Here is a 12,825-nt window from a genome sequence, read left to right as displayed (position 1 = left end):
TATTAACAAATTCTTATAAAACTTAGCAAAGTACTTTTTAATTTTTGTCACCAAATTATTTGATTACATCATGTTATACATCAACTTATTTGATTACATTATATTATACATTAAAATTATTTTGTGTAGATAAAGAATATGAAATTATCTTTATTTCTTTATAAATCTTACATAGATTAGATATATTTTTCTGTATTGTGCCAGACATAAATATAGAAATTTAATTTTGAAAGGGATTTTTATAGATAAAATATGTGTTATTTAGTTTAATATTAACACTTGACAAATTTACAGCCAAGACTGAATGTTGAAGATCGTCCATTAACAAAAAATTGCGCCCACTGATTAATTTACATTTGCAGTGGACATTAGTATAGAAATTTTTAAAAATTTTAAGTACGTTAGTCATTAGTCTTTTGTTTAATGTAATCAGTTAAAATAATATCAATTGTTTTATTCTGTATTACAAAAATTACTATATTCTTATTCTATAAAGTCTTACATATATTTTGCTGTATTGTGCTAGACATAAATATAGCAACTTTAATTTTGAAGGGGATTTTTATTGATTAAATATGTGTTATTTAGTTAAATATTAACACTTGACAAATTTACAGCCAAGACTGAATGTTGAGGACCATTCATTAACAAAAAATTGCTTCCACTGATTGATCTGCATTTGCAGTGGACATTAGTATAGAAATTTTTAAAAATTTTAAGTACGTTAGTCATTAGTCTTTTGTTTAATGTAATCAGTTAAAATAATATCAATTGTTTTATTCTGTATTACAAAAATTACTATATTCTTATTCTATAAAGTCTTACATATATTTTGCTGTATTGTGCTAGACATAAATATAGAAACTTTAATTTTGAAGGGGATTTTTATTGATTAAGTATGTGTTATTTAGTTAAATATTAACACTTGACAAATTTACAGCCAAGACTGAATGTTGAGGACCATTCATTAACAAAAAATTGCTTCCACTGATTGATTTGCGTTTGCAGTGGTCATTAGTATAGAAGCTTTTAAAAATTTTAAGTACGTTAGTCATTAGTCTTTTGTTTAATGTAATCTTTTAAAATAATATCAATTGTTTTATACTGTATTACAAAAATTACTAGATTCTTATTCTATAAAGTCTTACATATATTTTTCTGTATTGTGCTTGACATAAATATAGCAACTTTAATTTTGAAAGGGATTTTTATTGATTAAATATGTGTTATTTAATGTAATATTAACACTTGACAAATTTACAGCCAAGATTGAATGTTGAAGACCATCCATTATCAAAAAAATTGTGCCCACTGATTAAGTACGAAATATTTAAAGAATAAAATTAAACTGACCAATTGCACAGTGGACACAATAAATAACATTATAAGTACTGGCATCCAATTTAAGTAGCACAGCTCATATTTTAATATATTCTAATAAGTTGCCATAATTATGTCCACTACTGTATTTTAAGATTAAGAAAGTAATATTCAAAACAAAATATGGATTGAGTCAATTAACTGAGACGTTCTAATGTTCAGTTTATGGTCATTGTCTAAATATACACCCATTTAAACAAATATTAGTTTAACAGCCAAATTCATTGGCTTTATTTCTTAATAAATTTTATTATCCTCAACAGTATCAACCAACTAGACGACGGTTCAAGGCTTGCAACAATCTATTATTAGTGTAAACTTTAAATTAATAGCATTTTGATTGAAATTGCATATAAAATTTTTGGGTTTTGATGGATGTGCGTAAAATTTTATTGCCGTACACTCGCGCTTATAAATATTACTGGAACAATACTGTTATTTAAATTACTTTATTGATTTACACAACATTGTTGGTATTGGCATTTTTGCATCCAATTTATTATTAGAATCTCAAGGCTTATTTATTTTAAAACCGCCGTTAAACACTGCATATTGTTCCACGTAACAATAAATCGGTTATTCGGAATAATTGAGTAAACTATTGAAGTCATTCAAAAATTATCAATCAAAAAGTAATACAGAAACAGTTATTTTTACATCCACTTATCGGGACATCCTTAACCTCCGACCTACGAGTATGAAAGTTCGCCATTTAATTATATCATTTTTAATGGTCCATAAATTAAATTATGAATCAAATTTATTTTCTCCAGATGGTTTTTAATTATAATCTCTTAAGGCTACTTATTATGGCATTCATTCTTAAAAACAAGTGTAGTGTGGCTGAGCCACGTTGAAAACAAACAGAGATTTTTCTTAAATAACGTGCTTGCGTACACGATCGTAACATAAAATATGCATAATAGTATATGTAGGTCAGTCCGTGTTGTTGGTGCATTTATTGTAAACAATAAATTATTATTAGACTCATTTATTTACGATTTTTCCTCAATTTCCAACATTATGCAACCAACAACGCACCGCCATCAATCAGAACTGAAAAGACAAACAAGTTTCGAGTTAATTTTTTATTTTTTTACACGTGGTTCATTCACGGGATCACGATTACTTAATAAAATTCGGCTGTGAATAATTGGCTTGCATGCTAAATGCATTAAGGCACACTCGAAATGTCGGTATGCAAAATGATTTCGTTGCAGTCGCTTGTCCTTTTATGGTAAAGAGGTCAGGCCGATAAATTTATTAATCGAATTATTTTTTTTTTCTCCAACGGCAAGTAAATTATCTGTCGCGTTGCAATTAAGATCGCCGATTTCAGATCAAAATAAATTACGAATCGAACGAGCCAACGCAATTTATAGGTGCTGTCTTCCAGATAATTTTTTTCCGATAGGTCAATTAAGTGCTATATAATATTTAAATCGGCGCTTTTTTATATTTTGATCAGCGGCGGCTCGTGAGGTTTGAAACTCCTTTTATACCAAATATCCTCACTTTGACTGTATCTTCACCATCATTTGACTACTGTACTTCTCGTTGGCCAATTAAACCTATCGTAAACCTATTAACTCCTGATAAGTGTGACTAAGTCGTTGTTTAAGAGAAGTTTGGAGTTACTGCAGAATAGCCGAAAGGTTTGGTGTATCCCATACATTCATTTTACAACGGTACATGGAGACTGATGGCCATACTAAGAGACCAGGTTAAGGTTGAAATCATGCTACAACTCCTGCTCAAGATCGTTTTTTGAGATTTTTAACTTTGAGACAACAGTTTGTGACTACAAGAAGTTTATCGTCACAAACACACGTGTGTTTCGACGATCAAATGAAAGATATGTTCAATGTAACTTCATAAATACCATCTTATTTAGTGAGAGCTCAATTATGGTGTGGAGAGGCACTTCTTTAACAGCATATACCCACTTGATGGTGATTAATATACATAATGTAAAATATATAATATACAAAGAGTGTATACGTTTATTCCCATTTTCAGAAAATACTAATAATAATCAATTATTATTGAAGTAGTGCTTTAATTTCTTGGAATAATGTAGACCACTAGACATACACACAATCAAGTAGTTTTTGAAACTGAAGAATCAGCAATATTCGGGAACTTCCTTTGTGTCGATATTGGGAGTTACCTCATTGGCTAGAGGCACGCCTCAGCTCCCCTACCATTGAAAGAACAGTCTGACATTAAAGTGCATGGGCAACGTTAGAACCAAATAGAAATATTCAAGATTTACTTATGAAACAAATTGGTGCGAAGAGGCACTTTTAAATGTGCCTCTGAAGGACTTGTGCACAAAATATACATTGAAATTGAATATAAACCTGTTACTGCTTGTTTAATTGTCGATTTTTTCAACATATTACCCTTCTATCTTTGTTTAAATATTATTTTAAAGGATAAAAACATAAAAATGTATTTTTTAACGTTAATTTAAAAAAATCACTGACTTAAAAGTCGATGAAATTATTCATCGGTCCAGACCTCGGATCGTCAGCACCTGTATTTGTTGTTGTAATTACATCTTCTCGTGTTAAATTTAGAAATTGTGGAAAAATAATTCCGACAGCCTCAAAGCCTCAAAGGTTTTTTCGGCCCGTTACACGACGCTACGAAAATAAATCGTGCGAAATCAGATGGCCGCAGGAAAAATTTACACTTTTTCATAAACAATCAACGCGTCTGTGAAAGGAAGGGTAAAGAAGCCCGAAATCAATTACCGAGATAAACGTGCGTATTAAGATACCATTTGACCCACGTGATCCGCATTTATTTTCGTCTCTTCGGCGATAAATAAATATTATTAATTAACGGTGACGTAACCGTCATTCAGTTAGTTATTTACACTTGCATAATTTTTTTAATGCCGCATGCATTTCAATGACACGTTAGGGCATCGATGGGACATTTCCATATGTTAATGAGGTCGGCTTATATGGTGTCTCGTTACTACTAAATCATCTCGGTTATTTGTCACGGGTATTAAAATAGATAAAATTAAACGCGCATCGCAGAAACAAGATTAATTTATGTTTTCACAGAAATACATCTTCATTAAAACAAAATAGGTCTCGTTTTTTTTACCCACATTAATTAATGCCAAATAAAAACTGTTGACGTCCACACACACACTATTGGTACATCAAAATTTATCAGTTATTCTAATTACTAAAAAAAAATATTCCATAATGTCCCCTGATTCGTACGAAAGGTCGCGGCTATCATATAGTTTTTGTCTAATGTACCAATTCATGTCGGTTGCAGAGGTCACATCCCATCCTATCATTAAGTTTTAGGATTGTATTACGCACATCAATTAAACTCTGCTTCAGTTGTTTTTAAATTGACATGGCACATTTTTAAACACACACTTTGATACAAGTGTCCGTTGATTGTTGGAATTTATAGAAAAGTGTCACAATTATATTTGCTGAAGTGTATAACTCTTAAATATAACTATGAGCAACAGATATTTTAAGAAAAGTGATAAAACGCTGAATAAATCTGGAACGTATACACATTAAACTAAATCTGATTTACGGTTTTATCTCTTTTTCAGTTTACATTATATTTGATAATTGCTTAAATTATGATGAATTATTTAACGAAATCATTTAATGGAAATTGAACCAGAATAAAATTGCATCAGCAACAGAACTTTTAAACCAGTTATAAAATTAATATCACAAATTCCTTAAAAACCTTTTTCGAAGCAGTACCTGGCCAGTACCCTCTTGTTCTACGAACAGCTTCCACCCTCCTTAGTATACTCAATATAAAGAATAAATTCTTGGTCCACATCTTCTCTTTAAATGCATCAGCAAAGCTCCTTCAAGTTTGCTTTGGCTTTGAAGACCTACAATACATCTGTATCCAATTGGTTTGCAGTCTGGTGGCCTCGGAGTGGCTGATTCAAAATCTTGAACAAACCAAATAATCATTTACTGTATGACCAAGTCGTAATTTGGTCGAGCATTCATAATTTCTCTGTTTAATATAATTGTGTTCTAAAGTAGTGTTACTGAACCACCTCCAAAAACAACATTTGCTCATGATATCTCTCACCACGTTCATCCCTTGTTCAACTAAGCCAGCTTTGTGCAACCTTCCTCTGATGACAGACCGACTCATCACCATGTCGTCTTTTAGCATTGCCAGTTAGTCGATATCGGATTCCGAATGCGACTTGTTACCCTTTGTGAGTCTAATATATCTATATCAATTATAGAGGCAAAATCTTCAGAGAAAAGCCAATCTACGGTGCCAAACAACGTATAAATTAATAATAAACCAAGTAAAACGGGCATAAACCAACTTGTATGTTGTTTATCGTAAACTAAAGCGACGTTTTATTTTTCCAGTGTCAAGGGGGATGTCCGAACGCCTACAAATGCGATTGTTCCGGTATAAAGGGCCGACCCGGCTCGGAGGGAATAAGGGGTATGGCCGCCATGGCCGGCGACTATGGTGACCAAGGTTTGCCAGGTCCTGTGGGACCGAAGGGAGAGAAAGGTGCCGTCGGTGAATACGGAAGCGAAGGTGAACGCGGTCCTAGAGTGAGTTTCGACATGTTCAGTTGTTTCGTTATTTTGTTTACGTTGAATTTTCCAGGGTGACATGGGTCCTCAAGGTATGGAAGGTTTGCCAGGAAGACCGGTAAGCGTCCCTTTTGTCATACGAAATTGATAGTTTTCAATAATGTTTTATTAACTCAGGGTGCCGCCGGAGAGACTGGTATGAGGGGACCTCCAGGTCTTGACGGCTGCAACGGTACCGATGGCGCTTACGGTGTCGATGGACAAGTGGGTATACCTGGAGAGAGAGGTGCACCTGGTCCATTGGGTATGATCGGTTTGCCCGGTGAACCTGGTGACGGTGGCGGAAACTCCATGGGCATAAAAGGCGATTATGGTGAAGTTGGTATTGATGGAGAAGCTGGTGAACCCGGTATAAGAGGATCTATTGGATTTAAAGGATATCGAGGCCCGCCAGGACAATCGGTAAATATTTTTTAAATTCCAATACTGACGACAATAACAAAACTCCATTAAATTAGGGTGTGACTGGTGAAGCTGGTCCTAAAGGATTTCCAGGTGATGCCGGAGAAACGATATACGGTATTAAAGGTCTTAAGGGAGAACAGGGTCCTCAGGGAAAACCAGGTCCTTCAAACTCTATTATGCCTCCTAGTTACCTAATTCATAAAGGAATTAAGGGTCCAAAAGGACAAATGGGTGAAAGAGGTGTTCGTGGATACGCGGGACCCAGAGGAGATCTAGGACGTCTCGTAAGTTTCAATTAATGCTTCTAGAAATTATATAGTATAACTTTATTATTTTCAAATAGGGTATTAAAGGTGTGGCTGGACCACAAGGTCCAAGAGGAGACCAAGGCTTAGATGGCCCACATGGAAAGCAAGGAAAAATTGGTCCAGCCGGTCCAGCAGGAGAAAAGGGAGATAAAGGTGCCCCCGGATATGCCGGAGTTGATGGGATTGATGGAGCCAAGGGTGAAATTGGTGAAGATGGACAACGTGGATTACCTGGTCCTCAAGGATATCCTGGTCCTCCTGGAATCTACGACCCTACCTTAGACGAACCTGCCATGCCTGGTAGTCAAGGAAGACAAGGACCTGATGGGCCAGTCGGTGAACGTGGAATGGCTGGTATTCCCGGTAGGCCAGGTTTACCTGGACCATTAGGTCCTCCTGGAGCCCCAGGGCCCAGAGGATATCAAGGAGCACCAGGGCGAAGAGGTACTTCTGTAAAAGGAGAAAGAGGAGATGATGGTTTGCCAGGCCTTCGAGGAAACTCTGGTCCTCCTGGTGTTCCCGGAGAAGTGGGTGCCATCGGCGAGAAAGGTTACAAAGGTGAAGACGTTATTGGGCCCCCAGGTGAACCTGGAATTCCTGGTAACCCTGGATTCGATGGACCTCCGGGAGATAGAGGAGATACTGGTGATGATGGTCCAAAAGGTTATCCTGGTACAGGAGTACCCAAACGTGGACCTCCAGGGGAAAAAGGTTTGAGAGGTCTACCAGGTCTTCCTGGAGACGATGGTTATCCTGGTGCTCCAGGTCTTGATGGTCTCAAGGGAAAACGAGGAGATGATTGTGGATATTGTACTCCAGGTATAACTAGAATAACAATTTAAATAAGGTTTCGTAACTATTAATATATTATATTTATAGGAAGCCCCGGGCCCAAAGGTGAAAGAGGTGAGCCGGGTAGATTAGGAAGGCCTGGTACAACTGGTTATACCGGTATACCTGGTCACCGGGGACCGAAAGGTTTGCCTGGCCAACCTGGCCCGGTAGGTCGTAAAGGTGTAAGAGGAGCACCAGGTAGCGCTGGACAAGAAGGCATTCCTGGACCGAAGGGCGCAAAAGGAATCTTAATATATCCACCACAAAATCAAACAAAAACAGAAGCAGGAGACCTTGGCGATTGGGGTGTTCCAGGTCTTATGGGACCAGATGGCCCAAAAGGTCCTATTGGTTCTGTAGGTGCACCTGGTTTCTTGGGGTTAAAGGGTATTCGTGGAGACGATGGAACTCCTGGACGTGCTGGTTTGCCTGGTTTACCTGGTTTACCAGGTGCAATTGGCCAAAAGGGAGAACCTGCATTAGGCCCAAAAATCTTCTATAAAGGAGAAAAAGGTCGCAAAGGACCCATGTAAGTTTTAGATAATATATTCTGATGTTATTGAATTCATACTAATAGGCATGAATATAAATATTTTTGTTGTGTTTTAGGGGAGATGTGGGAGAACCTGGTCTAGATGGACGGAGAGGATATGCGGGAGATTCATTTGCGCCAAAACATAACTTGAAAGGAGATGAGGGAGTACCTGGTGTAATTGGTGAACCAGGTGAATCAATCTATTATATTATAAGTAATATACATATTTACGATTTAAATTTTTAATACAGGACGTGTAGGAAGACCAGGACCTAAAGGTTTCAAAGGAGATCAGGGATACTTCGGACCACCGGGCCGACCCGGTTTGGCAGGAATTAGCATCGATGGACCTGTTGGATTTAAAGGATTTCCGGGGTACCCTGGAGATGAAGGTCCAAGAGGACCAGCTGGAAAGGAAGGTACTATGGGACTTCCTGGAGTGTCTGGCTTAAGAGGTCGCAAGGGAGATCGAGGAGAACTTGGAAAAAGTATACTATTTGGAGAAATGGGTACTATGGGTCCAACAGGAGAAAAAGGAGATGTTGGCGACTATGGGCCAGATGGACTACCTGGAAGACCTGGCTTTCCTGGAGTCAAAGGTGTGAAGGGCTCCAAGGGTGCCCCAGGTTTTGCTGGTGCTGATGGAAGAGAGGGACCAAAGGGTCAGCAGGGTGTATCAGTACCTGGCTATCCAGGATTAGAAGGTCTCCCAGGAGCTAAGGGTGCGCAAGGACGCTTTGGTTTGATTGGAGAAAAAGGAGACACGGGTCAAATGGGATATATTGGTGCAAAGGGAGCTAAGGGAGATTCTGGACTACAAGGACTTCAAGGCTTCCCTGGTGATGAAGGTGAACCTGGTTTTCCAGGACGTAAAGGATTTAATGGAAGGCCAGGAATTCCTGGCTTACCAGGGGAAAGAGGTGACATCGGATTCCGAGGACCACAGGGAATATTTGGACCTAAAGGAGCTCTTGGAGAAGTTGGTTTCCAAGGATTAAGAGGAGATACCGGATTTCCAGGACAGCCTGGTATAATGGGTGAACCAGGTCTGAAGGGTGAACGGGGAACTCCTGGTATTCCGGGATTGGATGGTCAGAAAGGTGAAGCGGCATTTAGTGGAGAACAAGGAGAATCTGGAACACCTGGACCACGTGGCGCACCCGGTCTTGATGGTCTACCTGGATATCCCGGACCTAAAGGAGAAAGTGGTACTCCTGGTATTGATGTAATTGGTCCTAAAGGAATAAAGGGAATACAGGGCGAGCCTGGTATAACTGGAAGATTTGGATATCCCGGTGAAAAAGGAGAAAGAGGAATGAATGGATTACCAGGAACGATAGGTTTACGAGGTGAAAAAGGATTTAGAGGCGCAGACGGTACTCCAGGTTTTGATGGTTTGCCGGGAATAAAAGGCCAACTTGGAGATATTGGTATTCCTGGAAGCTTAGGTCCAAAAGGAGAAGAAGGTATGTCGGGAGAACCTGGTCCCATGGGTCGTCCCGGTATTGTTGGAGATGTCGGAAGCATTGGGCCACCAGGGCCATTTGGAGATCAAGGTCCGAAAGGAGACCGTGGTTTACCAGGATACCCGGGATTTGGTTTTGCTGAAAAAGGAGACGTTGGAGATATTGGAATGCATGGTTTTGATGGTACGTCACCTTTATAAATTTATTTATCTATGAAAGTTATTATTTTTTTAATTATTTAGTTATTAATTTTTTCACTTTGAAGTTAGCTAGAAAATATTTTTATGTAAACTATTTGCTTAAAACTAAATTTATAATGTGACACGTCAATAATAAAAAGGAAATTAATAACTACTATATATATACATATATAACTACTATATATATATATATATATATATATATATATATATATATATATATATATATATACATCATAATTGAATATTTCAGGATTCAAAGGACAGCGTGGAGATGTAGGATATCCTGGTCCGGTGGGAATTAAAGGTGAAAGGGGCGATGATGGTCTACGTGGATTAACTGGTGAACCAGGATTTCCCGGAATTAAAGGAGAAAAAGGTGACTACGGTCTTCCGGGTCAAAATGGTTTACCTGGACAAAATCCAGAAAGAGGAGATGAAGGACTCCCAGGTTTCCCTGGTCTACCGGGTATTCCAGGAAGACCAGGCCAAAAAGGAGCTCCTGGAGAAGTTGGTTTGAATGGTCCAGAAGGTATCCCAGGAATGCCCGGTTTGAGTTTTCCCGGTGAAAAAGGAGTTAGGGGTGACGTTGGATTTGCCGGCAGGCAAGGTCTGGCTGGCGAAGAAGGAGCTCCTGGAGTTAGTGGGCGACCAGGAATTGATGGTGCCAAAGGAGTGCGTGGAGATTACGGTTTTGCATCGGATGCACTCAAGGGGCAAAAGGGAGAAATCGGTTTAATTGGTTTACAAGGTTATCCTGGATTGAAAGGAGAGCGTGGTGAGCCAGGCTTAGACGGATTACCCGGACAACAAGGTTTACCTGGATGGAAGGGTCAGAGAGGAGATCGCGGATTACCTGGATTTGATGGACCACCGGGACCAAGAGGAATAAAGGGAGAAAAGGGAGACATCGGAATGCCTGGACTTCCAGGATATGTAGGTTTGCCCGGAGATGCTGGTCTACCTGGTCTGCAAGGAGAACGTGGATATCCTGGTATTCAAGGATCTATTGGATTACGTGGTAGAAAAGGAGAACGTGGTGAAATAGGTCTAATTGGATTGACTGGATACAAAGGCATCAAAGGTAAATACATATCAAAATATTAAAACCTGACCTAATTAATTATATTACATATTTTAGGTGAAAGTGGTGACAACGGTTTTCCGGGAAGAGATGGTGCACGAGGTTTACGAGGACGACAAGGGCCTCCTGGAGAAAACGCACCCCCAGCACCTGGACCTAAAAGTCGTGGATTTTACTTCGCTCGACATTCCCAATCAGAAATTACTCCTCAATGTCCACTAGACACTATTAAATTATGGGATGGATTCTCTATATTGAGTACTGGTGGCTCTGAAAAGCCTCATGGACAGGATCTAGGAGCTGCTGGAAGTTGCTTAAGGAAATTTAACACCATGCCATTTTTGATGTGCGATGGTGAAGCATGCAACTATGCGCAGAACAATGATTACAGTTACTGGTTGTCTACATCGGAACCCATGCCTGCTATGATGACGCCCATTCCTGCTGCAGAAACAACTAGATATATATCCAGGTATACCAAACTTGCATGACATTTATATAAATAAGATATATTTAGATAAATAGTTAGAAAAATAGTAAAATAAAGTAGCAAATGGTTAATCAATACGTTACTTACAGATGTTCTGTGTGTGAAGCAACTACTAGGGTAATGGCTGTACATAGTCAGTCAAGTGAGATTCCAGATTGCCCAAAAGGTTGGGATGAACTTTGGAGAGGATACAGTTTTCTTATGGTTGGTGCATTTTACTCCTAAAAGTTAATTTTAAAACTAATAATTTTGTTTTTTAATTTAGACTAGTGACAACGGCGCATATGGCACAGGCCAATCTCTTGTATCCCCAGGATCATGTCTTGAAGAATTCAGACCGAGTCCATTTATTGAATGTCACGGCCACGGAAGATGTAACTATTACAATTCAGCTACGTCCTTCTGGTTGGCAATTATCCAAGAGAGTGAAATGTTTAGAAAACCACGTTCCGAAACCCTTAAGGCTGGCGCCTTGACCAGCAGAATCAGTAGGTGTTCTGTATGTATCAGAAGCCGCATCGTTCTGAATCAACAAATTCCACCAAGCCAAATTAGCAAACATCCTTACCAACAACCAAGTGGTTCGCAATACGGACAACAGGGAGGTGTTTACCGACAGGGTGTATATCAGTATGGCCAACAGGGCGGTAGCTATCAACAAGGTGGCTCTCAGTATGAACAACACGGCGGTAGTTACCAACAAGGTGGCTCCCAATACGGCCAACAGGGAGGTTACCGAAAAGTAAGCGGTGGAGGTTATTCTTCAAGTGAACAATCCGGAAATCAAGGCGGATACAGAGGCGGACAGACCGGTTGGTCGACTTATCAATCTGGAGAGCGGTCAAGTGAGACAGGAAGGAGCCAACAAGGAGGCACCCAATTCGGATCTAGAACATCCAGACCGCAATGGCAGAGATCTGGTAGCTACCCACCTTTCACCGAGTCCCAAGCAAGTTATGGTCAAGGTGGACAGAATCTGGAAGGTCCAAGAAGGGGAGATCAATCAAGTTATAACTACAAACATTTGCAAGGTGCCCCTAGAAGAAGAATTCGTCCAAGGCCCGGCGGATATTCGTACAACATAAATAGAAAACAGCCTGTTCCCGCCTAGTGATTTTAACGTGCCATATAAACTACTTTTGTAATTATATGTATAGTTAATTTGTACAATATATTTTTGCAGTTACTGCCCTATTGCGTCGTATATCTAGCGACTATTCGATAAAACGACTTATCAATAGTTTTTAAGTATCACATCCTATATTTTATGATAAAAACGGATACTTAAATATTATTGATGTTAATTTGTTATATCATAAATTAGTCATTATCACTATCAAGGTGCTAACTTAGATGTAATTTAACTTTAAGCTTGTATAATTTATGTGATTTGCTATGAGAAGAAACATTAAACATAGTCACTGCCAGATAATCTATTTTCATATTGTAATAATTAATTTGAAATAAACGAACCTCTTATTCTTTT

At 38.6% G+C, this 12,825-nt stretch overlaps 1 protein-coding gene across 1 annotated transcript in view; it reads left to right on the top strand.

Annotated features, from left to right (window-relative positions):
* LOC109604061 (collagen alpha-2(IV) chain) overlaps positions 1–12,824 on the top strand; it is a 61,798-nt gene extending 48,974 nt beyond the window's left edge. The window contains exons 2-13 of the mRNA XM_049966726.1: positions 5,781–5,975; positions 6,031–6,075; positions 6,135–6,419; positions 6,476–6,706; positions 6,766–7,549; positions 7,610–8,093; positions 8,174–8,289; positions 8,351–9,748; positions 10,019–10,849; positions 10,907–11,321; positions 11,429–11,543; positions 11,605–12,824. Of these exons, the coding sequence (XP_049822683.1) occupies positions 5,781–5,975; positions 6,031–6,075; positions 6,135–6,419; positions 6,476–6,706; positions 6,766–7,549; positions 7,610–8,093; positions 8,174–8,289; positions 8,351–9,748; positions 10,019–10,849; positions 10,907–11,321; positions 11,429–11,543; positions 11,605–12,450 (5,745 nt within the window). The 3' untranslated portion in view covers positions 12,451–12,824. The remainder of the gene's footprint in view (positions 1–5,780; positions 5,976–6,030; positions 6,076–6,134; positions 6,420–6,475; positions 6,707–6,765; positions 7,550–7,609; positions 8,094–8,173; positions 8,290–8,350; positions 9,749–10,018; positions 10,850–10,906; positions 11,322–11,428; positions 11,544–11,604) is intronic.
* The last annotated feature ends 1 nt before the right edge of the window (position 12,825 follows it).

This window comes from Aethina tumida, chromosome 4, assembly GCF_024364675.1.
Source record: "Aethina tumida isolate Nest 87 chromosome 4, icAetTumi1.1, whole genome shotgun sequence".
NCBI classification, from domain to species: domain Eukaryota; kingdom Metazoa; phylum Arthropoda; class Insecta; order Coleoptera; family Nitidulidae; genus Aethina; species Aethina tumida.
This window is presented reverse-complemented; position numbering and strand designations above follow the sequence as displayed.